The sequence below is a fragment of the Agelaius phoeniceus genome, chromosome 12, assembly GCF_051311805.1.
Source record: "Agelaius phoeniceus isolate bAgePho1 chromosome 12, bAgePho1.hap1, whole genome shotgun sequence".
Lineage (NCBI taxonomy): Eukaryota > Metazoa > Chordata > Aves > Passeriformes > Icteridae > Agelaius > Agelaius phoeniceus.
The window spans coordinates 2,873,028-2,899,507 of NC_135276.1; the positions used below are offsets into that span (position 1 = coordinate 2,873,028).

A 26,480-nucleotide genomic window follows, 5' to 3' on the forward strand; every position below is an offset into this window, starting at 1 on the left:
ACTAAAAGTTATCTTGGTGTACTTGTGAAGTCCACTGTGCAAAATCCACTTCTAAAGTGTAGCTTATAACTTATTTTTAGTAGTGAGGAACCAGTTAAAAACAGGTTGAAAGAATATTTTTAATGGAAAATTGTACCTATGCAATGACTCACACAATTAAGAAACCAATTTCTATTGTATTTTTGTAGCTGTCTGTAAGCATAGTATTTTTTTAAAGAGCAAAGAAACAACTGAAGAGAATTTAAGTGATTTTATTTTGCTCACAGTTGTATGTAAATTGTAACATCACCACTTATATACAAAATTAGTTGAGTAGATCAGAACACCAATGATTTCCTCAGCAGGCAATCATGACCGAGCAGACAAACACTGATTCACCACTTCCAGCAGGTGAGTGTTTTCCAAAGCAGCTGCCACCCGCTCCTTATCAGCGAGCTGTTTGTTAACTGCAGGAAAAACCCACAGGAAACATCAGGACAGAGGCACTGGGTGTGCTCAGGCTGGGTGAGCACAGCTCCATGGTGCTGCAGGGCTGGGCATGCCAAGGCACCCCAGGCTCTGTCTCTGTCACAGCAGCTGCTCCTCAGGTGGGACACAAGAAATCCCAATTTCCTCCCCTCTTCCAAGTGCTCAGGCACATAATCAGTGACTGCCTGAGAGCAGAGCCTGAGGAGATGTTTAAAGAACACTGCAGCCCAATCTCAGTGATACTCAGTGTTCCTGCCCTGGAACATCCCCCAGGATCTGCACAGAAATTCCCAGACCTAAGCAGATGCTCTGCAGCTGTGGGAACCTCTCTCCTCACTAATTTTCAAGATTAAACAAATTTGAAGACCACACAAGAGAGGACTAAAAGCCTTACCTGCGTGCTCAGAGGCATGTGTTCCTGGCGTTATATGAACATCCAGCTGAAACAGCAGCACACAAGAAATAGGGCATGAGTTCAACAAAATATTGGAAGATTAAGTTCAAACTAATAAAAATGAAATAGTAACAAAAAGCAGGGAGAACGGACAGTCTTGCCACTATCAGTTACTCTATATAATGGAATAAAATACAAGTCTAAAATTGCAGAGAATTCTGCATTTGCAGGTGTCTAAGCTGCTCCAGACAAGGGTGAGAGCCGCCCTCCTGCCTGAAACAGAGCATGCAGTGATTGCCCTCAGACAACAGCCCCAGAACCCCAACAACCCCCAGAACTGTGGGCTGCTTTTCACCCCCTGCCCTCTCTGCTTCCTGCAGGGTCCCTCACACAAAAAATGAAAAAAGCTCTCGTTATTTTTCACTGCAAGCTGGTTAGCTCTTTCATTTTTCTTCCTTTTTTTAAATTTTTCCAAACACCTCCCCCACTTTTGCTTTGATCCCCACCTTGAACCTCTCGGGCAGCGAGCGGAGCAGTTTGACCTTGATGGAGAGGCCGATGAGGGTGGCCATGCTGCAGTGAGGGATGGTGGGCGTGAACTCCACCGACACCGTGCTCTGGGCATCGTCCACCTGCGGGGACAGCGCTGCTCACACCCAAACCCCAGCCAGCCTGGGGCACGGGGCTCACTGGCACCTGGCAGTGCTGTGCTCAGGTGCTACTCTAAATACAGTTAAATATTGTAACATACTACGGATGTATCTAAACATTATAAAATATTATGTATCATTAATATGTAAATCATATGTTAAAAATATAGAATATAATAATACACATGTTATAATTATTAAAATTATAACTGTTCTAAATATATTTAAATATTATATATTTAAACATTATATTATAGATTATTTAACATGTATAATGTAATATAACTAATATATATTATTTTATATATATTTAATAGTTTTAATATATTATATATTATTATATCTATTATTATACTTAAAATCAATTATCAAATAATATGCATTAATGATGATGTATTATTTAATATCTAATTAATATTGCGTTATATATTATTAAATATTATAATATTTAAATATTACATTCTTTGTTTAATTATTATTTTATTATTATTTAAACATATTATATTATATTATATTATATTATATTATATTATATTATATTATATTATATTATATTATATTATATTATATTATATTATATTATATTATATTATATTATATTATATCATCGGACGCCTGAAGCAGCACATCCCGGCGGGATCTCACTTTCACTCGCATTTGCTCGACGACGTTCAGCTCCTCCAGGGTGAGCGGGTGCTCGGGGTCATTGATGGAGCGGATGAGATGTGCGCGTTAAGGAAAGAGGCGCTGCCCGCCCTGCCCGGCCCTGCCCGGCCCGGCCCGGCCCTGCCCTGCCCTGCCCGCTGCTCCCGCAGGATATCGAAGATCTCTCGGTCGTCGATGGCGTCGGGCAGCTCATCGTCCTCCTCGCGGGCGGTCACGGGGCGCTCCCCGGAGCGGCGGTAGATGAGCGGGTTCGCGTTCTCCAGCGGAGCCGCGCCGGGGCCCGGACCCACCATGGCGGCACCGACACCGGAACCAGCCCGGAGCGGGATCGGCGCCGCACCGGGGCGGGAGGGGCCGGGAGTGGGGCGGGCCCGGAGCGAGGCGGGTCCGGGGCGGCTCCCGGGGCGGGCAGGGCCCGGGGCGGGCAGGGCCCGGGGCGGGCCCGACTCCTCGGGCTCTTCCCCGGAGCCCGGCTCGGCCGCAGCACCGGGCTGGAGGCGAATGGAGTCGGCGGCGCAGTGCCCGCCTGTGCCCGGCGCTGCCGAGGATGCTCCGATGCAATTGTTTATCTCATCTGTTCCCTACTCTGAAAAGTCAAACAAAAGAACCTCGCGCAGATTTAAACTGGAGTGGTAGAGTGTGGCAATGACATACTTTGGCTTCATACACCCCTCTAAAAGGAGACTAAGGCAAGAATTAACTATTTTGATTTGGTTTTCTTCTTTGTTTATTGTTACTTTCTAGTTATTTGTAGTCTAATCCCGGTTGTTGGGTGGGGGTCAAGTTAGGGGGTTTTATTGTTTGTTTTGCTTGTTGCGGTGTTTTGGTGATATTTTTGTTGTTTTTAGGGGGTTTTAAAGAACTTTATAGCATTTAAACTCTGTGTTCAGACTCGCCCTGTGTTCTCTGCCGGTGGCGCTGACAGCCGGGGAATGAGCGGCGATCGGCGCTGGGCACTGCCGGGACCGGCTGAGGCCCTCCCGCCTTGCGAGGCGGCGGCGCCGGGGCTGTGCCGGTGACCGGGGCTGTGCCGGTGACCGGGGCTGTGCCGGTGATCGGGGCTGTGCCGGTGACCGGGGGCTGTGTCGCTGTTCAGGGGCTGTATCGATAATCAGGGGCTGTGTCGCTAAGCGGGCTGTATCGATGATCGGGGGCTGTGTCGATGATCGGGGGCTGTGTCGCTAATCAGGGTCTGAATCGATAATCAGGGTCTGAATCGATAGTCGGAGCTGTATCTCTGGTCAGGGTCTGTATCGATAATCAGGGGCTGTATAGATGGTCAGGGTCTGTATCGCTGATCAGGGGCTGTATAGATGATCGGGGGCTGTATCGCTGGTCAGGGTCTGTATCGCTGATCAGGGTCTGTATCGATAATCAGGGTCTGTATCGCTGGTCAGGGTCTGTATCGCTGGTCAGGGTTTGTATCGCTGATCAGGGTCTGTATCGATAATCAGGGGCTGTATCGATAATCAGGGTTCTGTATTCCTGATCAGGGTCTGTATCGATAATCAGGGGCTGTATCGATAATCAAGGTCTGTATCGCTGGTCAGGATCTGTATCGATAATCAGGGGCTGTATCGATAATCAAGGTCTGTATCGATAATCAGGGTCTGTATCCCTGATCAGGATCTGTCTCTCTCTCCTGTTTGTTTTTGGCGCTCAGGAGGCGCTGCTGCCGGTCACGCTGCAGTTCAGCCGCGCTCCGTGCCCCGGGTGCCCTCGCCGGGACCTTTGTCCCCTCCTGTTCCGCATAAAGCAGGAAGGGTCCCCGGGAGCCCGGCCGGGGTGACAATGTCTCCTGCGAGCCCGATCGCGTCGCTTTGTGCCTGGTTTGGGTTTGTAGCGCTCCTCGTGTGCGGGGCAGAAGGTGAGCCCCGCGAGCTGCTGGTGTTGTTCTTGCTGCTGGGGAAGCCACTGCACCAAGTTCCAATGATTTTTATAAAGGCCGTAAATCTCTTCTGCTTTGATTACCAATCTGCCAAAATGCCTTCATGATGCAAAAATTACTGGTTTTGTGAGATGAAACTTTTTCAGATGATTTAATGAAAATAAAGCTTTCTGTCTTTTTTAAAAGGTAGAAAGCAGCAACATTTCTGAATTCTCTAAACAAAATATTTTTAAGATCTTGTTGAATGGTAAATTTAGGAAGTATTAATGGTTTTGCTGTTTGCTCTGAAATTTGCTCTTGCAGGGTGACAAAATCCTCCCCTACCTGGCTCCAGGTGACACTGGCATGGGGGTTTGGCGGGGGGTGTCTGTCACTCCACCAAAGCAAAATGAAGACTGAACAAAATTGAAAGGAATAACCTGAAATGTTCTAAATTAAACAATCAGTTAAAAAATACTTAATGGAAAAGTCTGTGTGATAATTATGAAGATGCAATTTAATTTTTTTTTACCTTTTGTGTTACCTAGGACAGAGTGGTGCTGGGCCAGAAGTGACCATTGCACTTGGACGGCTCAAAGGAACACAGACAAATGTGAAGGGCACAGACAAGCTTGTAAATGTTTTCCTCGGAATTCCTTTTGCAAAAGCCCCTCTTGGATCCTTGAGGTTTTCTCCGCCTGAACCACCTGAACCCTGGACTGGTGTGAGAGATGCAACTTCTTACCCACCGCTGTGAGAGCTGCTCATTTCTAGGCAGAGCCTGCCCGTGCTGGTCAGAGCTCTGTTTATTGGGGTGCAGAGGCCTCCTTCTGCTGAGGAGTTGATATTTGGTGGTGGATACACTGCCAGTACTGGAGTGTTTCTAGTACAGGTGTGGAGATGTGCTTTTACAGGCTGCACCTCTCACTGATTATAGATAAGACAAAATTCAAGCACCCTGTGGGGATTCAGCTGGGTGCAAAAGAAGTTTTCTCTACTGTTGTTACCTTGATGCTATTGCAGGTTTAGTACTAATAATTGTGGTTTTGTTTTGTTTTGGTTTGGTTTTTTTTTGGTGAAGCTGTCCTCAAGATCTGTCCCTGTTGAAAACAGCTGAAAAAAACTTTAAAGAAAAGCACCTTGCATTCCAAACTTCTGAGGACTGTTTATATCTCAGTGTTTACAGCCCTGCTGGCTCAAGCAAGAAGGACAAGTTACCTGTATGTAAACCATTGAACAAACTTGTGTTTTATAAAGTTTGCAAATAATGATTGCTCCTGCTTTTGAAAATGTGATGCTGCACAAACAGAAATAATATTAGCATGTGAAATTCCAAGTCCACCAATCTGAAATTCAGCAGCCATCGTATTTCGGTGATTTGGTGTTCCTAATTCTCTGATGTTGTTTTCCTTTTTCAAGTGAAATCTGCAAACCAGTGCATAAAGGTGTGTCTCACCCTCTTGTTTCCAAGGTAATGGTGTGGATCCATGGAGGCAATTTCATATTTGGTGGTGCTGCTCGGTATGATGGCTCTGCACTGTCAGCCTATGAGAATGTTGTGGTGGTATTAATTCAGTACAGACTGGGACTCCTTGGATACTTCAAGTAAGAACACCTATTTCACTCTGTAGAAAGTACTTGCTGTCATGATTAAAGCATGGGAAGTTCTGATTGCTAAATGTGCTGAACTTCTATATCAGCTTCCCACTGTTAGAGTGGTTTAAATGTACATAATTCACCAACATCAGGACTTCAGAGCCCTGAGAAATGTCTGTACATTCCATCTGCATGGTCATGTGATTGCAGCCTATCAGATCATAGCTGGGCTTATTTGGTGCTGGACAGGATGTTTGTTCTGGCCTTTGCTTCCATCCTCTGCTGTGTAAAGCAAAAACTCAGGCAGAGTAAAGGCCAGGGGTGCACCTGAGCAGGGGTGAGCAGAGAATGGAGGGAGTCGGGCTGAGGTGTGACCCTGAGGGGCTGTAGGTCACTTTGCACCAAGCACAGAGTGCTGAGGTGGCTCTGCTGTGCCACTGTCACTGTGCCACTGCTCTGTGCTTTCTGCTGTGCCACTGTCACAGTCCTGCTCTGTGCTTTCTGCTGTGCCACTGTCACTGTGCTGAGCAGGGCTCTGTGCTTTCTGCTGTGCCACTGTCACTGTGCCACTGCTCTGTGCTTTCTGAGGTGGCTCTGCTGTGCCACTGTCACTGTGCCACTGCTCTGTGCTTTCTGCTGTGCCTCTGTCACTGTGCCACTGCTCTGTGCTTTCTGAGGTGGCTCTGCTGTGCCACTGTCACTGTGCTGAGCAGGGCTCTGTGCTTTCCTTCCAGCACTGGTGACGAGCACGCCCCTGGGAACTGGGCGTACCTGGACCAGGTCGCTGCCCTTCGGTGGGTGCAAGGAAACATCGAGCACTTTGGTGGAGACCCAGCTTCTGTCACTCTCTTTGGGATATCTGCAGGATCTTGCTCTGTTTTTGCACATGTAGGTATATAGTAGATAAAAATAAAAGTCTTCAAAAGCTTAATTAATGTAACATTTCATGCTTAATCTGGTTTTTGACAGTAAGTTTAACAGCACATTGGGCTAAATCTGGAGATTTAGCAAATGAAGATGTATAATTCCCAACTGAATCCAGGAGTTAATAGACTATAATTAGCATAAAGTTGTAAGGTAAGGATGTTAATCTAGAATAAATACTTTTTGTTCTTCCCTTCTTGGCAGGTGTTATCTCCTTTATCTAAGGGTCTCTTTCATAAAGCAATAGCAGAGAGTGGAATTATAATTCCCCCCAGTAAAGATTTACGTCTTTCAACAGATCTTGAGGTAAGCTCGTTTTTTTTTTTCATTTTAAAGTCTTTATAGCCTAAAATAGGCTTCTCCTATGGATAGAAGGATATTAAATATCTATATAGGATATATATGGATATCTAAAGGATACTTCTATGTGATAATTTGTTTAAAAGAGAAAAGGGGAAAATGTCATTGTATACCATGCAACAAAGTTGATCCAGTTTATTGTTGCAGCACACCTGTTGAATTTTGGTCTGTTTGGTGTTAGAAACAGATTGGACACTGTATGATTGTAACAGCTGTGGGCTGGCAAAGGCATTTCAGTCACACACATATCAAGCTAGGCAAATGTCCATTTCTATACCCACTGTGCTTGATACAGTAACTCTGGCATTTATTATGGAAAATTTGACAAGAATCCAGAAGAAGAATTCAGTTTTTTATTGACCTACAGTTTTTTTAAGGAGGGCCTTTATGTGAAGTAAATTAATTAAATATAAAACAACATAAAACCCCCAAACTTAAAATAAAATCACTTTCTATAAGTGATTTTAATATCTTTTCCTGTAATGGCAGACAGTAATAATGTAAATGTTTTTGTATTTTCTTTCTTTATTTGGTTTATGCTAAAGCTTGCATTATCTCTACAGCAAAGTTTGAAAAAACAGTGAATGGAAATACAACAAGAAAGAGAAGTACACCAGAATGATTTCACTTTGTGATCAAACTGTAGCATTTCCAGTAAAACAAAATACTCAAAGATCTATCAAGCTCACTTAAATCTGCCACTAAGAAGCTCTTAACAGCAGCATGTATAATGATTTTATAACAGTGCTTGTCTTTGTTGATAATTTTCAGAAAATTGCCAAAATCTTCAAATGTGATAGAAGCAGTTCCCTCTCCCTGCTGGACTGCTTGAGGAAGCTGGAAGCAGAGCACATAGTCCTTAACAGCAAGGTAGGTGAGACTTCATGGCAACAGAACTTTTTAATGGCTCACTTGCAAAACTTTAGCTCAGCCTCTGACCAGAGTTCATTGATGGTCCGTTCCAAAGTTGATTTTTCTTATCTTTTGTCAAAATACTCCCTAAATGCTGAAGCAATTTCACACATCAATTCTTTCTGGAAGTTTGGCAGTGTCACAGCACCTGTGAAGTTGTGAGCAAGGCCTGAGCATCCCTGTGTTTTAATGTCAGAAGAGCCCAGGATCAGGAACCCATTACATTCCTCTACACTTGACCCAGCCAGGCCTGCATTTTACACTCCTGTGCCAAACTGAATTTATGTTACAGTGGCTGTAGGTACTTGGATTTCTTAAAGCCCTTTTTTGCATTTTGGATATTCAGTGTGGACATCTTACATGATTTGAAGAAAAAATTGGAAATACTATTAATAACTAATTTGATCTTTTTTTTTTCCTCTTCCTTCAGGAAATCTCATTTCTACCCTTAGTTTTGGATGGAGTGTTTCTTCATAAGCCACCTGAGGAGATATTGGCTGGAAAAGAATTCAATGCAGTCCCGTTCATGATAGGAGTCACCAACAATGAATTTGGCTGGAACATTAGATCGGTGATTTAATGTCTATTCTTTGTTTTTAATGTGTTTTTAATGTTTGTGTCAAGTGATAGGACAAGTCTTTGCAGTGATGGAAATACATACAAGGTAAACATTGCTTAGATCATGGCTCTGCAGTGACCCAGAACCACTGGGTCTGAAGAGAGGCTTCATCCTGCAAGTTAAACTGCATGGACACATCAGCTGGAACATCAGTTTTGTACAGTGCTTTCTTATCCTACGGTTTTGATCCCTCATCCAGGCAGAGAGAGGAAAAAGAATGCAACAATCAAGGACTTGTTCCTGAAAGACAAGTAAAGCCAATCCTTTCCCCCAAGGCTCAGTAGTCAGGGTTGATACACAGTGTGCTTAAAAATGTGCCACTGATCACCTCAACCAGCTTCCCCTTGGTATCATAACCTGCAGAAAGAGTTTTCATCTGAAAATCTCATCTGGGGCAGAGTGAGGGCACAATGCAGGTGCCCAGCCCATTCTCCTTTCTCATGGGAACTCAATGGGTGCCTCCAAAACATGAGCAAATGCTCTCAGTGCACAAAAACTGCAGGAGATGGATTTGTGTCCTCTCCTTTCTTGTCCCTTTCTTTTATTTCCTAAATATTTCCTTTGTGTAGTACCAAGCATTTGTTCTGACTCTATGAAGCAGCTGTTGCTGGTTGTAAGTCCCAGAAGAACCATGCAAAGTGAAATCTGTTTGAATTTATTTTGCAGACAGAAGAGTTGTTATATGTAATGCTGTAAAAGAGGAAGAACACTGTATTAGTCTTATTTCAAAGGGCTCAAACAATTGGACTAGAGACAGACTGCCAGTGACTTTTAAGATCTCCCCCAGCAGAATGACAATAAGCCTGTGAGACAGAAGCAGCTTTTTGCTTCAACTCTGCCCTCGTGTTTTCTAGTCTAACAAGTTTCTTAACATTGATTTAAGGATAAATTATGTATTAGGAGTGGTTTATGTTGAAACCTTCACCAAGACAACGTTTACTGCAGTAAATACAAGCTTTTCAAGACAGCTGCTGCATTGTGCTGCACTTTTGCATATGATATGATGCTTTAAAAATAAACACCAGTAGTAAGAATTAATGGAATAATGTAGTTTCAATGTTTAAAATAATAGAGACATTGAATGGTAAGCTAATAACATTGGTTTTTTTCTCTGTACAGACATCAAAAATGAAAGGTTTGAGGGAAATAGGAGATAGAAAATCAATTGCCTCAACTGTAGAGGTTTTTCTACCAATGATTGTAAGTACTGCTGCACTAATCTAATTTGAGAAGTGAATTTTCTTTTTCATGTATGTAACAGATTTGGGTCTTACTGCTTGAGTCATAGTGTTACTGAGGGCTGAGGCCATGGTGGGCTTTGGGGAGAATCCCAGCAAAGTTGACAGGACCAGGGTGTATGGAATTACACAGAAACAGGATTGAGCCAGACCTGGGATTTGGGAAAATGCCTTTTTCATTCTAGACCTCAAAGAATACTTTTATCTTACCTATTTGTGGGATTACTGTAATAGCTTCCCTAATGTTAAGGAATCTTATGGCTAATCTCCTGCTTAGGGAGTTTCAAGGTGTATTTTTCAGTATGTTTACATTAAATGTAGCTTTTAAAGTAGTTACTTTGCACTCCTCATTTTGAGGCGCATCTCTAAAGCAGCAAATTCTAACCCTGAAAATTTACACTGTTTGGAGATCCCATTGGCCTTGTCCTCTTGTCTAATGGTCCATAAATCTTTCAAGGACTGAGAATTTACTTTTGTAATTCCCATCTCTCTTCTCCTGATGAAGACAGAAGCTGAAGATATTGTCAGGAAAAATTGCTAGATCTGCACTTATTCCTGTAGATTTTTAACCCTAATTTAATAATTTAATTTTATGAATCTGGAGCAAATTTGACCTGAGGTGGTTGGTTTGTTTGGTATTTTTTTGCCCACAAAAAGCATGAATAGGTTTTGTTTCCCATCAGCATGGGTGCTGTCCTGGACATTTGTGCCTTTGCAGAAACTCTGAAGTTTAAAAGATGGCAAATTTAGGTGTTCATTCAGACAGTGATTGTTTGTCTGTTTGTTTCTTGTCTCTTAGGATGTACCCTCAGATTTTCTGCCCATGATCTTAGATGAATATCTGGGAGACACAGAGGACCCTGCAGAGCTTCGGGACGGATTCCTGGACCTGCTGGGGGACATGGCAATTGTCATGCCAGCCATTAAAGCACTGAATTATCATAAGGGTAAGCTGATCAACAGCAGTGGGACACTCAAACCCCCTACTGCAGGCTGGATCAAATGATGCAGACACAAATCCTGTCATATGTAGGTAGCCCTTCTTGAGATTGCCACTGGGAGCAATGATACAGGTCTGCAGGATTGTGTCCCTTATCTCTGTGCAAGTGTGCTCATAATCACAATATATTGAGAGCAGAGCACGATAACACAGGTAAATATTTGCTAACTGAAGTATACAGGCTTAAAAATTAAAACATATCAAAGCACTTTTGTCCTTTGGCCCATGGCTGTTTGGGAAGTCAGCAGCTCTGTGGTCTGTAAATTTTCTGGTGTGTAGGTATAGACAAGTCATGCCAAGATTTTCCAAAGTGGAAATAATTTGATATTTTGTTTTCTGTATGTTATCTTAGAGTGGATCTTCCAATTTTGGGGGTTTTTGTGTAAGCTAAGCACTTAATTTTGCATTAAAAGTAAAAGTACATATTTGAATGTAACAATTACACTAGAAAAGTGCCCAGTATAAAGCTCTTTTTAAAGCAGTATTTTAAACAGCTGATGACAGCTGAAGTTTATTTATCTCTTCTGTAACTCCCTGTATGTTATGTCTTGCAGAGTCTGGAGCTCCCACCTACTTCTTTGAGTTCCAGCACCGGGCCAGTGCATTCAGGGACAGCAAACCTGACTATGTGAAGGCTGACCATGGGGATGAAGTTGGCTTTGTCTTTGGGGGGCCATTTCTGGCTGGGGACATCCAGCTCCGCAGTAAGGAACAGACACCACTCACTCCTGAATGACTCCTGTAGCCCTGGCATTTTTCTATTCAGTGTTCTATTAATTTCCATCAGATTAAAGTGCATATATTGGCAGTGAGACCAAGCCATAACCCTTTCTCCTGGCAGAATTGGTTTTATGCATTTAACCATCTTCTCCAGCTTCTCTCCTTTACAGTTTGCTTGGTCTGAAGCACAGTCCCACATCTTGTCAGCAATTCAGCAAATAGGATATTTCCTAGAAAATTCACTGCCATTGTCCCAGCACTGTGCTGAATTTGCCAAATGGCTTTGGCTGAAAATGAAATTGAAGGAAAGGTCAATTAAACTTGTAGGGTGCTTGGGAAGCAGGAAAGCCAGGATCTCTTCTTTTCCTGGGGAGTTTAGGCCAGTGTCTCCTCCTTGGAGGAAATCCCATGGGCTGTCAGGCTCTGGAGAATGGGGGACTTGGCTTCTTTTGCAGGAAGTGACCCCAGCCATGTTCAGAGCAAGGCTTGGAATTCCAGTGTTTCATTTTCTGTGTGAAGATCCAATGGTTAGGACTGTTTTGCCTCACAATTCAATTAATACTTGAGCATTTATTCAAATGGAACCATTTGAGGGAGGATTAAGGGTGTACTCCCAAAATTCCCATGGGATTCTGGAAGTTCCCTCTGTCAGAATCCCACATTTTTATATTCCCAATGAATCTGCCAATCACTGAACAGTTAAGAAACATGATGCCAATTCCTAAGGAACATTATTAATCCAGCAATATCCTTTAATTACATATGCCTAAGACAGTAGTATTCAGCATGAAGTATTTTCTTTCCTGTGGAACGTATTAGGAACAGTTCTTATTTTGACAGAGACACAAAAATTCTGCTTATTTTAAGTGAATTCACTATTTTTTCTGCTTTTATTTTTGTGATTTGCACAGTAGTTCATAGTCTGATCAAATATATAGGTTAAAGCCTACATAAATGAAAGTATTTCCTTTTACTTCATTGAACTTTGGAGCAATCCAGCTATGTTGTAAAGCCCTTTGTTAATCTGTTACCAGAGCCTTTTCCTTTTTTTTTTTTTTACTTACATACCTTTGGCACTAGGAAACACTGAACAGCTCTTTTCCCCTTTGCCTGAATTTATCAAGGGCTTTAAAATACCAAACATTTTTCTTAGTGTATTGAGATGCATTTATAATTAAAAACACACAGGAACTGAAATAATTCCCACCTAGTGATACAGTGAGCTTATGTTATGTGTAACTATATTTAAAGAAATACTCTTAAAGTATTTTAAGAGAAATGGAGTGGCACCATCTTGTGTGAGAATGAAGAAATCTTTGCACAGTCATGCTCTGAATAATAGGGAGAATTTCAGTCCCACAAAACTAGAATGGGATCCAGGAAACACAGCCATGTGGCCCATTCCTGCAGTTGTACTGGGATGCAGGACACATGGGGGGTTTTTGGTTCTGCTCTGATTTCCTGGAAGGTTACAGGCACATCACCTTATTTCTTTGTTCCCAAATTCCCAGATTTCTACAGTGGGGTAATGATGCTGAAGTCATTCATGAGGAGTGCTGAAATACCCTGATGCTTGCTGTAGGAGTGATGTTGGCCAGTGGTGTTGCAATTGCCACGTTGGAATTTTGCAATTGCCAGCATATTTACAGAGGGGAATTCTGCTGCTGTAGGAGCCATGTCCTGATTTGTGCCACACAGAGTAGCTATTCTGTGTTTTGTCTTTCAGGTGAGGTTACAGAGGAAGAGAAGAACCTCAGCAGAACTCTAATGAAGTACTGGGCTAACTTTGCTCGAAATGGGTAAGAATCATGAAGTTCATGACAGATATTGCTGCTTTGCACTGACTCTATGAGGAATTGGCTGGTTTAATTGATTCAGTCTTAATTCATGTGATTGAATTCCCTTGTGGCTGAAAAGGGCACTCACTCTTCTTTCCTCTTGCTTACAGAAATCCTAATGGAGAGGGTCTGGTTGAATGGCCATCTTACAACCTAGATGAAGAATACTTGCAGATAAATCTACAACAAAAGAAAGACAGAAAGTTGAAAGAAAAGAAGGTAGAATTCTGGAAAAAAGTGATCCTTGAAAAGACAAATAGCAAAAGCACAGAAAATAAGAAGTTTAAATTAGAGTTATAGTTTACAGTCTAAACATGCACATAATATGCAAAATATTAGGATATTAAAAATTAATTGAAGTATATTTGAGGATAAAATTGCATTTCCCTCACCTTTTCTTCACAGTTGTCATACCTGCAATTATTCACTGTAATAATTCCAGTTGATCCTCACTTGTCAAATACAGCTACCAAATTTCCCCAGTACTCATGTTTTTCTGTCACTCCCCATGACTGAAGACAGAATGTAGCAGCAATGTTTTAATAAAGGGAAATCAATGAACACCCAATTTGTGAGTAAGATTCTCTTGATGCCAAGTTTATTGGTGGTACAGAAGCTTTGGTGTGGTGTAGATACAGAAATGTCCTCTGTGGAAAGAAGATGAAAATACAGAAGGTTCTGCTTTGTCTGTTGGTTTTACAACTGAGACAGGATAGTTCTGACTGCTGTGGTACTTAACCTGTAACAATAGTGCTGGAATTAAGATTTCTCCCAAATGTTAGAAAAGGGAGAAAAATTCTCTAGTACCCACAATTCTCTGCTTTTAAATTCAGTTGTAGCTCCCCTACAAGGATTAACATTTCTGTTGTTTCCCCAGTGCTTCTCTGTGTGCTCCAGGCTGTCCCCTGTGCCATTGTCCCTGTTTGCACTGGCTCACAGCCTCACTGCCAGCCCTAGGTCTGTCCCAGGGCCACTCCAGGGTGCTTTGGCTGCCAAGAACAAGCCTTGCACTCTTCATGGCAGAGTTGCCAATCACTTCTCTGCCATGTCTTTGTTTGCTGTACCTGGCTCCTAGGCTGCTCCAGCTATCCCATATCACCAAAGGGGTATTGGGGACAGACAAAGGTGATACAGAGACTCCATCATCAGAAGGCATGAAAAGCACTTTATTATTAGAAATCCATAGTTCTTATAGAAACAATGGTGGACCTAAGACCTGAATTGGCCTTTAGGAATCTTCTCTCACCTATTGGTCAAGAAGGGACAACTCCTTCTTGTAAACATCTCTGACAAACAGAGATTGCCTTCCAGGTGCAGAGATTGAGATAATAATTGTTTTAATTCTTTCTCTGAGCTTTTTCACAGCTTCCCAGGAGAATCCTGGGAGAGCTGTGTCTCTCTCTGTTCAGAGGTTATGTGATTACCACAATCCCAGCCACATTCCTGGTCACACTGGTGCCTCACAGCAGTGATTCAGCTCCACACGTCCTACAGGGCAATGAACATCTGTTCCCCCTCCCTTCAGCTTCCCTCTATATCTCTGGAAGAAGTTTTTATTGTTCATGGCTAATAATGTCCTACAGCAAGTAGCTACCCATCCCTTCTTTCCCAGTTACTTCCTGGAAGAAGTAGGGTGGGATTTTCTACATTTTCTTGCCCAAGTTCTGTTGCCAGGCAGAACTCAGGAGCAGGGTCAGACTGTTTTACCACTGCAGTTTTGGTAAGCAAAACTTCCTCCTAAGCATCTGTCCTCACTTCTTACCTCCTTTGTTGTGTGAGGGGAATATAATTTCAAAACAGTTGTGCTAAATCTTCATTGCACAAACCTTTGACATGTTGTGTCACTTCCTTTAAAAGGAGATAAACAGGCAGTGCTGTATGGGTGTGCACAGAATACACACTCATCTTGTGTATGCAGAGAAGTGCAGTTGAATTGACTTCCTAGCACAGGCCAGCACTAAAAATAATCACAGTGGAAAATGTCAGAAGATCTTACTGATTTCTATGTCGAGATAAGCACTGTGACACTCTTGGCTCCTGAGGTGAGATTCACATTGTTTCTTTAGCATGTGGTAAAGCTCTCCAAACTTCAGAGGCTTTAGCTCTAAGTTTTATATTCTGTAGTTTCATTGAATCCTCAGCAGGGGCGGTGATATTTTATTGTAGCAGTGAGCCCCTGAGCAGGGAATAACGAGCATTGAGTCAGTGATTGCAGAAGGCTGATCAATCACTTTATTGTACTACACTATACTATACTATATTGTACTATACTATATGAAAAACCCATCTTCCTTGACAGACAGTCCCAACAAACACACATGGATCCAATTGGTCAATGAATCCAAACACCACCACCAGTGTCCAATTAAGAAACCACTCTTTGGTAAACAATCTCCATAACACATTCCACATGTGCACAACAACAGCTGCAGCAAATGGAGATAAGAATTGTTTTCTCTGAGCTTTCTCACAGCTTCTCAAAGCTTCCCAGGAAAATCCTGGGAGAGAATTATATCTCTCTCTGTTCACAAATATGTGATTACCACAATATTTGTCCATTTTTTTTCAGCTATTGAAATCAGGACAGGTAGCTGTTTATTACAGTACAAAGAGGCAAAGGTCATCATGAGGCAGGATTTTTCCATTGACCTTTGTGCATTATTTACTTATGAATTATGTCACATTAAGACTTATGCATTATTCACTGATTGAGGGCAAGCTGCAAAATCTCTTTAATTTAATGCCAAACAGGATTCAAGAATCATACTCACCAGGTATGTAGCACTGTCCTCAGATTCTACTAGTCTGTGTCACTGGAGTAAGAGTCTCCACATTTGCAAAGCATATATGCCATGCTTGCAGATCTACCAAAGTATCTCCAGACAAGGCTGTAGGGATCTAAAGTCCCATTTTTTGTTATCTTATCCTACTGTAAGTAGGATTGGTAGAGTTCACAGAAACTGGTCTGCACACACACCATTTTCAGAATGGCTGCTTCTCTAGGCCTGTGGATGGGATGTGGGCTCAGAGTTGTTGCAGAGTAGGTACTTGAGAGAGAAGTAGTGAGCAGAACAAAGAGGAGAAAAGCTTGGAAATTAAAATAGTAATCAAGGCGGAAAATAAAAGGAAAGTAAATGGGAAAATATGGATTCTAGTAAAATCAGCAAAGATCAGGTTATAGAAGATAAATTCATCAAAAGTAGAAAGCAGCAGGTAGAGTACAGGATATTTGGCTTTGCAGCAAAGGACACCTCCTGTAGCTTGTGTGTCACTAGTGAGGCATGAATGCCCACCAGTGTGGGAGCTGAGCCACAAGGAGGGATTCCTGTAGTTCCAATTTGCATGGAAAGAGTTTTCCCTTACCAGGAACCCAAACAGTACCAGGTAAGAGAAGGCAGAGAGAGAATGCACAGCAGCACCCAAGCAAGGGCTATAGGTTTGGTCTTGGCTAGGCTGTTTCCCACACGGAGATCTCAGCACCCAAAGGCAGTGAATGTGAGCGAGCAGAGCCGAGGTGCCCTGCAGGTGTGTGCGGGGCAGGCTGAGCAAAGCCTCCCCCGGAGCCGCAGCCGGAGGTGCTGCAGCAGCAGGACAGCGCTCCCGGCAATGCCGGGCCGTTTCCAAAGCACTTGGAGCCCGCGGGGCCCGGGATTCTGGCAATGCCATGGCCAAGGAGCGCTGGGGAGGCAGCAGGAGCGCCGTGGGCAGGAGGGCTCCCCGCTCCCGGGCCCAGCCCGGCAGTGCCGGCCTGGCTCGCAGCCCGAGCGCTGCCTCGCCTCAGCCGGGTTTGCCTTGCGTAAGGCGGCCCAGGCCGAGCCTATAAAGGCCCGGCCCGCGGGCTCGGTGCCAGTGGCACCATGGCAGCTGCGAGGGACACGGCGCTGCTGGCCTGGATCCTCTGCCTCGGCGGCACGGCGCTGCTGGCCACAGGTAAACACCGGGGATACTGCCCAGGGCAGCTGCAGGAGACACGGCACCTGCAGCTGCCTCCCGGGGCCAGCCGAGAGCAGGGCACAAACCCTGGCCAGGGATGGGCTCAAACCCTGGGCAGGGATGGGCACAAACCCTGGGCAGGGATGGGCAAAAAAGCCTGGGCAGGTATGGACACAAACCCTGGGCTGGGAGCAGGGCACAAACCCTGGGCAGGGATGGGCACAAACCCTGGGCAGGGATGGGCTCAAACCCTGGGCAGGGATGGACACAAACCCTGGGCAGGGATGGGCTCAAACCCTGGGCAGGGATGGACACAAACCCTGGGCAGGGATGGGCAAAAACCTTGGGCTGAGCTGGACACAAACCCTGGGCAGGGATGTGCACAAACCCTGGGCAGGGATGGGCAAAAACCTTGGGCTGAGCTGGGCAAAAACCTTGGGCTGAGCTGGACACAAACCCTGGGCAGGGATGTGCACAAAACTGGGGCTCAGCTGGGCACAAAACCTGGCTGGAGCCAGGCAAAAACGCTGGGCAGGGATGGGCTCAAACCCAGTGCTGGGATGGGCACAAACCCTGGGCTGAACTGAGCACAAACCCTGGACAGGGATGGGCAAAAACCCTGGGCAGGGATGGGTAAAAACCCTGAGCAGGGAGGGGCACAAACCCTGGGCTGATCTGGACACACAAACTGAGCTGCAGAAGCAAAAATTCACTTCTGTTTTTAATCTACTTTCAGTCATTTGTATTACTTGCCTCCTTTGCAATAAGCAAAGTCAAATCCCTGTCCCAAAATCTTGCCTGCTGAGGCTGAGCAGCCACAGTACCACATCTGTATTTGATGTTAGAACTTGCACACAGATCTTAAAATGGGTTTTTATCTAACCACCCAGGGCTGAAAAAAAAAATATTAAAATCTCTATGCAACCACCAATGTGTGTGTGGTACGACAATACAAATTATATACCTGAAAGGGATGGACATACAGGTCAATCAAAATGAAGGCTGTAATAATGGCAGCTCTACTGATAAAATTAGGGTATAATGAAAGTACATCAGAATAAATTAAAATTAAATTTTAAAAAATTAAAAATTAACATTTAAATTCAATTAAACTAAAATTTAAATGAGTAAACACTAGTAATCAAATTAGTAAAATAAAAGAGTAAAATAATATAGCATATTAAGACAGTATAGTGTCAAAGCTGATGAGAGTTTGTTGAAGTTTTATGTATAAAAACTACTTGTTTAAGTGCACAAAAGGTGTATATTTAAGTAGCAAATCTAGCAATTGCTTACAAACAGACCAGTGATGTGATTCTGTGCTGCTGTCCCACAGAACAACCAGAAGCAGAGACCAAATACGGGAGAGTCCGAGGGTACCAATTCCAAGTGGACACAGCTGACAGGACTGTAAATGTCTTTTTGGGACTTCCTTTTGCTAAGCCTCCACTTGGAGCACTGAGGTTTTCTGAACCCCAGCCACCTGAGCCATGGGAAGGTGTCAGAGATGCCACTTCCTACCCACCAATGTAAGGCAATGACCAAACCACTGAACCTTTCATGATGTTAAACTCTGGGCACTTCCATGACACTGATGTGCTCACAGGGCCATCCATGAAAGCAAATTCCTTGGTGCCCCCCCTCGTTGCACCTGCAGCTGTCCCAGTGGATGCATTTCTAAAGACACTCTGGGAGCTGCTCTCTGTACCAGCAGCTGCTGTTTGACAGGCATCACAGATGAGCTGAGATGGAGCAGCACCTACAGACAATGCTCTGCCTCAGGAGCACTTGGCCATCCCTTACCAATCCCTGGAAACCTTTGGAGCATGGACAGAAAGGAGCTGAGGAAATGCTGGAACACAGCCTTAGGGGAAACTGCCGAGTCAAGTGCTTAAAAGGGCACATAGGAAATGCACAGCAATTCCAATCTACCTTGTAAATGTCTCACTCACTCCTGTTGTCCTACTGGCCTTCTTCAGTGTCTCAAGGCTAATATCTGCCATTGCAGTGGAAAAAGCGATTGGAGACTTCAAATAATTCATTTATATTTTCATATGTATTTCACATACCAATCTAAAAGTTTGCTGCAGATCAATTTCTGCTTGGCACTTTGTTGTGGAAGTACAAAAAAGCTTCTCTTCACAGCTTTCAGGATTTAGTGAATTCTCTTGCCTGTTACTTTTGTATTTATTCAGGTGTCTACAGGACCAAGTCCAAGGACAGTTTATTTCAAATATGGTTACCAACAGAAAAGAGAAAGTTGCTCTGCAAGTGTCTGAGGATTGCTTGTACCTAAATGTCTACACACCTGTTTCTACAGGAGAAAAGGAGAAGCTGCCTGTAAGCAAAATCCTTAAAACACTTTGAGCAAAATTATCTGACAGGAAACTTCAACCTCTGCCATGAGCAGACATGCAGGGCCACTTTTGTAGTGGTGAACAACTTACATGCTTTGTCCCAGCCAATATTAACTGAAATTAAAGAGACACAAAACCCTATTTTACAAGTAAAATTGTACTGCCATTTAGCTAAGCAGTGCTTGATTTAATCTAAAGGATCTGTCCAAAGTCACAGGGCACTGACACAGTGTAAGCATTTAACAAAAGTAGTGCCATTTTGTAGCCCTGCAGGCCTTAGATTTGAATGATTTCTACAATTTGTGAAATGTATTCTGAAAGAATCAGGAGTGAAATAGCACCAAATGTTGTTTCTTGGACTATATTTAGTTTTTCTCACTGAGGGCTCTTACCTGTGCTGGGTTGATCCTGTGTTTCTTGTTCCAGGTCCTAGTATGGATCCATGGAGGTGCATTAGTTTTTGGAGCAGCTTCATCATATGATGGCTCAGTACTTGCAGCATTTGACAATGTGGTGGTTGTAGCAATTCAGTACAGATTAGGTATTGCTGGATATTTTAGGTAAGTTGGTTGATCTCAGTTTTTCCTAAGTGATTTCTAAAAGGATGTGTGCAAAGCCCTTGTAAAGAGAAGTGCAGAAGACTTGCTTATGCAAAGAAACATTTCTGAACTGCACCTGCAGCACTGGGGACAATTTCCAGTGCCAAGGCAGCTTCCAGGTCTGTTCTTGTGGGGCTGCTGCTCCAATCTCAGCGATGCCCCAGCCATCCATTTGTCAGTCGTGGAGGGAAGTTCTATGCAGAGAATGGCAGATGATTTCTCCCACCACAGATTGTACTTTCCTCTGCCTCCTGGCTTGCATGGAGCACTTGAACAAATCTGTTCTCTCCCTGCAGCACTGGTGATGAGCATGCCCGAGGTAACTGGGGATATTTAGACCAAGTGGCGGCTCTTCGGTGGATTCAGGAAAATATCATGCATTTTGGAGGAGATCCAGGATCTGTCACTATCTTTGGAGAATCTGCAGGAGGAATCAGTGTTTCTGCTCTTGTAAGTTCACAGTAATATTGAATTGTAATTACTTAGGGGAAAAACCCCCTCCATCCATTTTCAGTATCTGCATGGGAAGTCAGCAAGAGAAAAGGGACGGGGTTACAGTGACACATCACCTGGGTCTTTGATAACACAACAAGGCAAAACAACACAGCTTTTGAATGACAAAAATGTGTCATTTTCATGCTCAAATGTTGTGGTTAAGGAAGAGAATGTTATTACTCATCTGTTGAATTAAATTTTGGTCCGTTTGGGTTTTTTTCCCAATGTAAACAACCCTCAAGGTCTAATCTCATGAGAAAAGTCCTTTAGGAGGAGTTGTGGACTCTTGCCCAATTCTGTTTGCTTTGACAGCGCAAAGTGATTGAGGTGAATAGTTCTGGTAGCTGGTGCAGCCCTGCAGTTTGGGACCCTGTGATTGTGTACAATCTTTACTCCAACACGGAGCACATTGGCTGTGAGTCTCTCCTTCTCCAGGGGGCCACTTTGGTACAGCTCACACAGCCCAGCCAGGCTTCCTTGTACCTGGCATACACATCCCTGCTTCCTCGGGCCAGAAGCTCTTTCCTGCCCTTCTACAGCAGAGCCAGCCTGCCTTGGGCACATCCCATCTGTACCTGCCCTGCAGGGCGGTGCTGGGAGGCCCTGGGAGCAAAGGGCAGGGGGAGGGAAAGGCCCTGAACTCCCCATCCCTGCCAGGGCTGCCAAAGCACTTTGCACAGCTGGGCTATGGCCAGAGGCTGCACAGGGACACTCTTAGCACATGGCCTTTCCAAATGCTCCCAATGGCCTCTGCTGATACTGAAACCCAAAATGCCAGGGGAGAACACAGTGCTTGTCATGCTTGTCCTTGCTTTCTCACAGGTCTTATCTCCCCTGGCCAAGGGCTTGTTCCACAAGGCCATTTCAGAGAGTGGCACTGCAGCCCTGGGCTTGTTCACTGACCAGCCTAAGGAGGATGCACAGGTGGGTACTGGTGGGAATTTTAATTCCTTTTTCCACATAGTTCTGCATATCTTACACTGTTCAGTCCAAAATATTGAATCATGTGAATTCACATTTCTTGTGGATCAAAGCAGTCATTAAAGACAGTATTTCTGTGTGCAAATAGTACATGTTTAATGATGTGCTGCTTTTCAAACATCCAAATATCCCCAATGAGAGAAGAATGAAAAGTCCAGGAATGTTGTAACATGTAGTGTCTTCCAAAAAACTGAACTTATACTGTTTGGCTGGAAACCAGTGTCAGACTGAATAGTCTTCTCTTCCCCTCCTGTTTGATGCCTGTAGTGTGCAAATAAACAAGACTTTATTCAGTTTTTTTTTTTCACTTTGAGAACTACAGGCTTCCAGCCCTTTCTTTTCTCTTCAACTGCAAGGAACAATTTCCAGAACCTGGAAGCTGGGACATAAAAGAGACAGCTGTCTCTAATGACAGCTCTTGCTCCAGCCAAAAAGACATCACCAAGAGTGGTAGAATGTGCTCCCTGTTGCAGATGGTTTATTCTCTAACTCCTTTATGTCACCCAGCCTTCTCAGCCCAGCCCGTTATTTACCAGCATTGTCTCAGAATATTTCTGTATCAAAAAAACCTGCAGTCAGAGGTTTTCCCCTTCATACCCAGCCCATGGTGTGAAGGATTGTGAGGGCTTCCAGTGCCCTCTCTCAGGAGCTGGGACAAGCCAGGCTCCAGCACCCTTTGTGCAGGAGCTTTGGCTGCTCCTGCTGCACTCCGTGTCTCACAGAGCCAGACAGAGGAAATGTGTCCAAAACTGTTTGTTCTCACTGCTTTCAGAAAATTGCTGCTGTCTCTGGCTGTGAAAAATCCAGTTCAGCTGCAATGGTTGAATGCTTGAGAGGAAAAACAGAAGAAGAACTACTACAGATAACTCAAAAAATGGTAGGTGAAATGATTCTTCTTGCATTTAAATGACACCTCAGATCTTTTCATCCCAGAGAATACTCTTTGTGGGCTGTAATATTAGGAGAACCTGAAGTGGTTGTAAAATCTGACGTTCTTGACTTTTTCAGGACGTGACAGCACTGCAGATCTGCAGTGAATTCTTGCCTGAAAAGTGTAAACAGGTTCCTGCCCTTCATTCTGCATGCACTTGGAGCTGCCTGTGGTTTGCTGTCGTGCTCTACCAGGGCAAGGAACAGAAAATGGCACAGATGATTCTGGAGAACCTGAAAATCAAACCATATATTATGTCCTACTTAAAAGTTCTTATCACATTGCTTATGTGCCTTTGAAACTTCAATACAGGAGTGGTTTTCCCCCACTGTTCCACACATCTATGGCCATATTGTACTAAGAAAAGATATAATTCAACATAATGACTTCTGCTTCACAAACATTAGAAATATAATGTTAATCTTCACAGAACCTCCTTCCTAGTGCAAAAAATCAGAGATTGTTCAGTTAGCATGGATATCATTACTTTTTGTATTTTCTTTTAGCTTCACTTTGCAACTGCAGTTAAAATCTGAACTACTTTCAGAAGCAAAATGAATGCACTAATGAAGCTTTCTTTTCCCTTTTTCCCGTTTTGTTCAGGATGTCTTTTTCAGCAGTGGATGTGTAGATGGTAATTTTTTTCCAAAGAGCCCTAGGGAATTACTCTCTGAAAAATCAATCAATGCTGTCCCATACCTCATAGGAGTAAATAACTGTGAATTTGGATATGGACTTCCTATGGTAAGAGAATTATAAAGTTGATATATAAATATCATTTTGTAAATAGAGGCTGCTTTAATAAGTATGATTCTCTGTATCACACAGATGATGAAATTTCCTCCTTTTGTGGATGGTCTGGATAAAGATGTTGCACGTCAAATTTTACAGAGCACCCTACCACTAATCTTTAAGGTAAGAGACCAGTTTCAGAATAAGCCAGTGCTGCTGCTTGGCTGGTCAGGCTGGTTTCACCCCTGGAGGGACACATTTCACAGGGAAATGCCATTGTGCTGGACAGCTCCCTGAATTGGGGCAGAAACAGGCACACATGTGCTGCATTCCTGTTACCTCCAGTGACTGCAAATACCCTCTCCATTTCCAGCCTAAATGTCCATCTTCCTCAAAAGGAGTTCTGTGGGAATCCAGCAGTGATGCAGGTCCATAAACAAGGTCTCTTGGATATTGTAGATCCTCCCAGTTATGCAAGACGTGCAGAGTAGCAGCAGGTCTGGCAGGACACCTATGGGACACAACCTCCTAAAGCAGTAGCTGGGCACTGGAAAGGACAGCCTGAGAGGTTTGGGGTGCTCTGACACCTTCCTTCAGGTTTCTCGAGGTTTTGCTTCCCTGTAATTTACAAATCTCTTGGCTTTGTAGTGCCTTTGTGCTCTCCTGAAGCTAATCCATAGAAAAGTACAAATTATGAGGTAAGAATTAAGGACTCTAGAAGCAGGGCCAGTACTTGCAAGGATCATTCAATGACACAAACATCCACCAGGAACTTGAAAATGCAGAGCCCAAGCTTGTACTGAATGGGAGAAATTATGGTTATCTACAACAATCAATGGATTTTATGAAATCCAGCAGGATTTCTGTGCTGTTGTGAAGGTGTTTCCATAGAAGAGAGAAGAGTCAGCATCACTGACTGCCGCTTATCTAAAGGTGGTTGATCCTTTGATCTTGCATCCCTCTTTTCCCCAAGATCACCTGTATCCACAGCTGTGGAATTTCACTCTGAGCTCTGAGCCACACTCTGACACAGCTGGGGATTTTCTCTGAAAGCTGTTGTTGAGGATTAGCCAGGCATGTGCAGAGGCCACACTCACCCACTGCTGTTGCTCCTTGTAACATTCATCATCATTATAATACTTTTCATTGCTGTTTCAGGGCCTTACATCTGAAGTTGTTGACAGAGTGTACAAGGAGTACATGGGGGATGCAGAAAGCCCTGCTCAGGTCCGAGATGGCCTCCTGGATGCAATGGGAGATGTCTACTTTGTCATCTCATCTGTGGAAGTGGCCAGATACCACAGAGGTACCCAGCAGCTTCAGAACAGCTGTACAGTTCTGTCGGGGGCTGGTGTGGACAGTGTGCAGCACTTTTCACCATCCAGAGCACTGAGAGTGCTTTTATTTAACCAAAACAGTTTTTCATGAATGTTTATCATCTCTGGAGCAGTATTTTCAGCTCTCAAACCAGCACTTTTCTGTATCCTCTAGATGCTGGCAACCCAGTCTACTTTTATGAATTCCAACATCGGCCGAGTTCCGCAGAAGGTTTGGTACCAGAGTTTGTAAAAGCAGATCATGGAGCTGAGATTGCCTTTGTCTTTGGAAAGCCATTCTTAGCTGGTAATGTACCCATATGTACTCCATCTTCCTTTTAGACCCTCATTATGTCTCATTTCAATTACTGCAGGGCTTTAGAATAGAATTTCTCTCTTATATGCTTCAAAAACATTATACTTATTATTAGCATACCTTATATATCATAAGCATCATTATGAGCATAAGCATCTTCTATCTTCAGTAGCAGATACTTTTCATTACATCATTCATCTGCAGGTCTCTCCTAGAAAAACCTCCTAGAAAAACAGGGCAACCAGGAGAAGTGTTGCAATTGATACAGCTGATACTCATTAGTTACTTTCTAATGTGGCCCTTCCATCTCTCCCTTTGCAGGAGGGGCTACAGAAGAAGAAAATGAACTTAGCAGGACTGTTATGAGATACTGGACCAACTTTGCTAAAAATGGGTGAGAATCACAGTGCTAATTACAGCTCAAGTTCAGTCTGTGCTGCCCAGAAGGTACTTACCTGCCTGAAGCAGTACTTATATGCTGCTTCCTAGAAATTTGACAGAATTTAAGAGAAATATTGAAGCAATATCTCTTCTTAATGGTCTTAAAACAACCAATAAAACCCAGCAGAAATGAGAAAGAAAAAATCTAAGAGCAGTTACTCCATCTGGAATGGAGTTTTAGATCTAAAATGAATGGCAACTTTTACACTTTTGCTGTTCCACTGATGAGCATTTTCATAAAATACTGTCCATTTATTCAGGTACCAGAATCACATCAGCTGGGCTCACCTGTTGGTTTTCTGAACTGCTCTGAACCTGAGCAGTCAGACAGCAATGGATTGGCAAATGGAGAGCTAACTTGTCCTTCTGTTGTTTCCAGAAATCCCAACGGAGAGGGCTTGGTCCATTGGCCTCAGTATGACCTGGAGGAAAAATACCTGGCAATAGACCTGGAGCAAAAGGCAGCAAAGAAACTGAAAGAACACAGAGTGCAGTTTTGGGCACAGCTCATGAAACAAAGTCAGACTGGAAGGAGAAAACACACAGATTTATAAGAACTGTGGAGGCCACCGTTTGCTTTTAAAGCCCAAAGGAAAGTCAAACAAAATGAGTTTGTCAGCATACAGAGTAATAATCACCTCCTAACTCACTGTTGTGTAATCTGCTGTCCTAATCCCAGTGAAGGGACAGAAACAAGGGGCATTCAGAATGTTTGTCAGACTGAAAATCACTATTTAATGAAGCAAGCAGAAAAAAAAAAAAAATCAATCTGTCCAGGTCCAGACAGACCATGGTACCTACTCAGGGCAAATCAAAACTGAATACTGAGGTGGGAATGGGCAAATGAACTGAAATCTGTAAGAAATTATATATATATAGACTATACCATAAGTGTCAGAATATTTTATATGCTTATTCCCTTCTTCTTGCAGAAAGGCATGGCCAGTTGTCCTTCCTAGGGACTCCTTCTGCTTTCTTTAACTGGAAATAGCTTGTAGGCAGCAGAGCATCCATCAAACTACGCCTGTGAGGTGGGCTTGACATCTCACAAAAGAGGACAGAAAATCTCTACCTGTTTTATTGCTTTGTGAATTGTTCTAAATAAATGTTGCTTTGATTTTTTGGAA

General features: G+C 43.5%; 3 protein-coding genes across 4 annotated transcripts; 2 read left to right on the forward strand and 1 right to left on the reverse strand.

Annotated features, from left to right (window-relative positions):
* Positions 1-231: 231 nt before the first annotated feature.
* On the reverse strand, positions 232-2,566 carry CIAO2B (cytosolic iron-sulfur assembly component 2B). The gene is made up of 5 exons (XM_077184996.1): positions 2,331-2,566; positions 2,158-2,235; positions 1,369-1,494; positions 863-908; positions 232-446 (listed from the first exon to the last, which is right to left on the reverse strand). The coding sequence occupies exons 1-5, from the start codon at positions 2,469-2,471 to the stop codon at positions 349-351; spliced, it is 489 nt and encodes a 162-aa protein (XP_077041111.1). The 5' UTR covers positions 2,472-2,566; the 3' UTR covers positions 232-348.
* Positions 2,567-2,580: 14 nt separating this feature from the next.
* Positions 2,581-13,820, forward strand: LOC129125587 (fatty acyl-CoA hydrolase precursor, medium chain-like). Its single transcript, XM_077184995.1, has 14 exons — positions 2,581-2,867; positions 3,842-4,045; positions 4,594-4,798; positions 5,127-5,265; positions 5,517-5,650; positions 6,376-6,529; positions 6,770-6,871; positions 7,697-7,795; positions 8,268-8,408; positions 9,576-9,656; positions 10,494-10,641; positions 11,249-11,398; positions 13,141-13,213; positions 13,363-13,820. The coding sequence occupies exons 2-14, from the start codon at positions 3,970-3,972 to the stop codon at positions 13,550-13,552; spliced, it is 1,692 nt and encodes a 563-aa protein (XP_077041110.1). The 5' UTR covers positions 2,581-2,867; positions 3,842-3,969; the 3' UTR covers positions 13,553-13,820.
* Positions 13,821-17,039: 3,219 nt separating this feature from the next.
* On the forward strand, positions 17,040-26,480 carry LOC129125216 (fatty acyl-CoA hydrolase precursor, medium chain-like). 2 transcript variants are annotated; one of them, XM_054640548.2, is made up of 13 exons: positions 17,040-17,182; positions 18,522-18,714; positions 19,381-19,525; positions 19,969-20,102; positions 20,438-20,591; positions 21,459-21,560; positions 22,390-22,494; positions 23,152-23,292; positions 23,377-23,463; positions 24,439-24,586; positions 24,772-24,903; positions 25,234-25,306; positions 25,733-26,480. In XM_054640548.2, the coding sequence occupies exons 1-13, from the start codon at positions 17,110-17,112 to the stop codon at positions 25,905-25,907; spliced, it is 1,662 nt and encodes a 553-aa protein (XP_054496523.2). In that variant the 5' UTR covers positions 17,040-17,109; the 3' UTR covers positions 25,908-26,480. The 2 variants fall into 2 exon arrangements, with proteins under 2 accessions (XP_054496523.2, XP_077041224.1); XM_077185109.1 differs by lacking the exon at positions 18,522-18,714 and having other exon boundaries at positions 17,096-17,182.

Bases quoted from the DNA above. Each gene is read 5' to 3' on its own strand.
- CIAO2B (XM_077184996.1), bottom strand. From the start codon at position 2,471: ATGGTGGGTCCGGGCCCCGGCGCGGCTCCGCTGGAGAACGCGAACCCG. The intron at 909-1,368 runs GTGGGGATCAAA...CTGCTGTTTCAG, and splicing joins CGCTGCCCGAGAGGTTCAAG to CTGGATGTTCATATAACGCC. The intron at 447-862 runs GTAAGGCTTTTA...TTTTTCCTGCAG, and splicing joins ACATGCCTCTGAGCACGCAG to TTAACAAACAGCTCGCTGAT.
- LOC129125587 (XM_077184995.1), top strand. From the start codon at position 3,970: ATGTCTCCTGCGAGCCCGATCGCGTCGCTTTGTGCCTGGTTTGGGTTT. The intron at 9,657-10,493 runs GTAAGTACTGCT...CTTGTCTCTTAG, and splicing joins AGGTTTTTCTACCAATGATT to GATGTACCCTCAGATTTTCT. The intron at 13,214-13,362 runs GTAAGAATCATG...TCTTGCTTACAG, and splicing joins GCTAACTTTGCTCGAAATGG to AAATCCTAATGGAGAGGGTC.
- LOC129125216 (XM_054640548.2), top strand. From the start codon at position 17,110: ATGGCAGCTGCGAGGGACACGGCGCTGCTGGCCTGGATCCTCTGCCTC. The intron at 22,495-23,151 runs GTAGGTGAAATG...CGTTTTGTTCAG, and splicing joins TACAGATAACTCAAAAAATG to GATGTCTTTTTCAGCAGTGG. The intron at 23,464-24,438 runs GTAAGAGACCAG...TTGCTGTTTCAG, and splicing joins CCCTACCACTAATCTTTAAG to GGCCTTACATCTGAAGTTGT.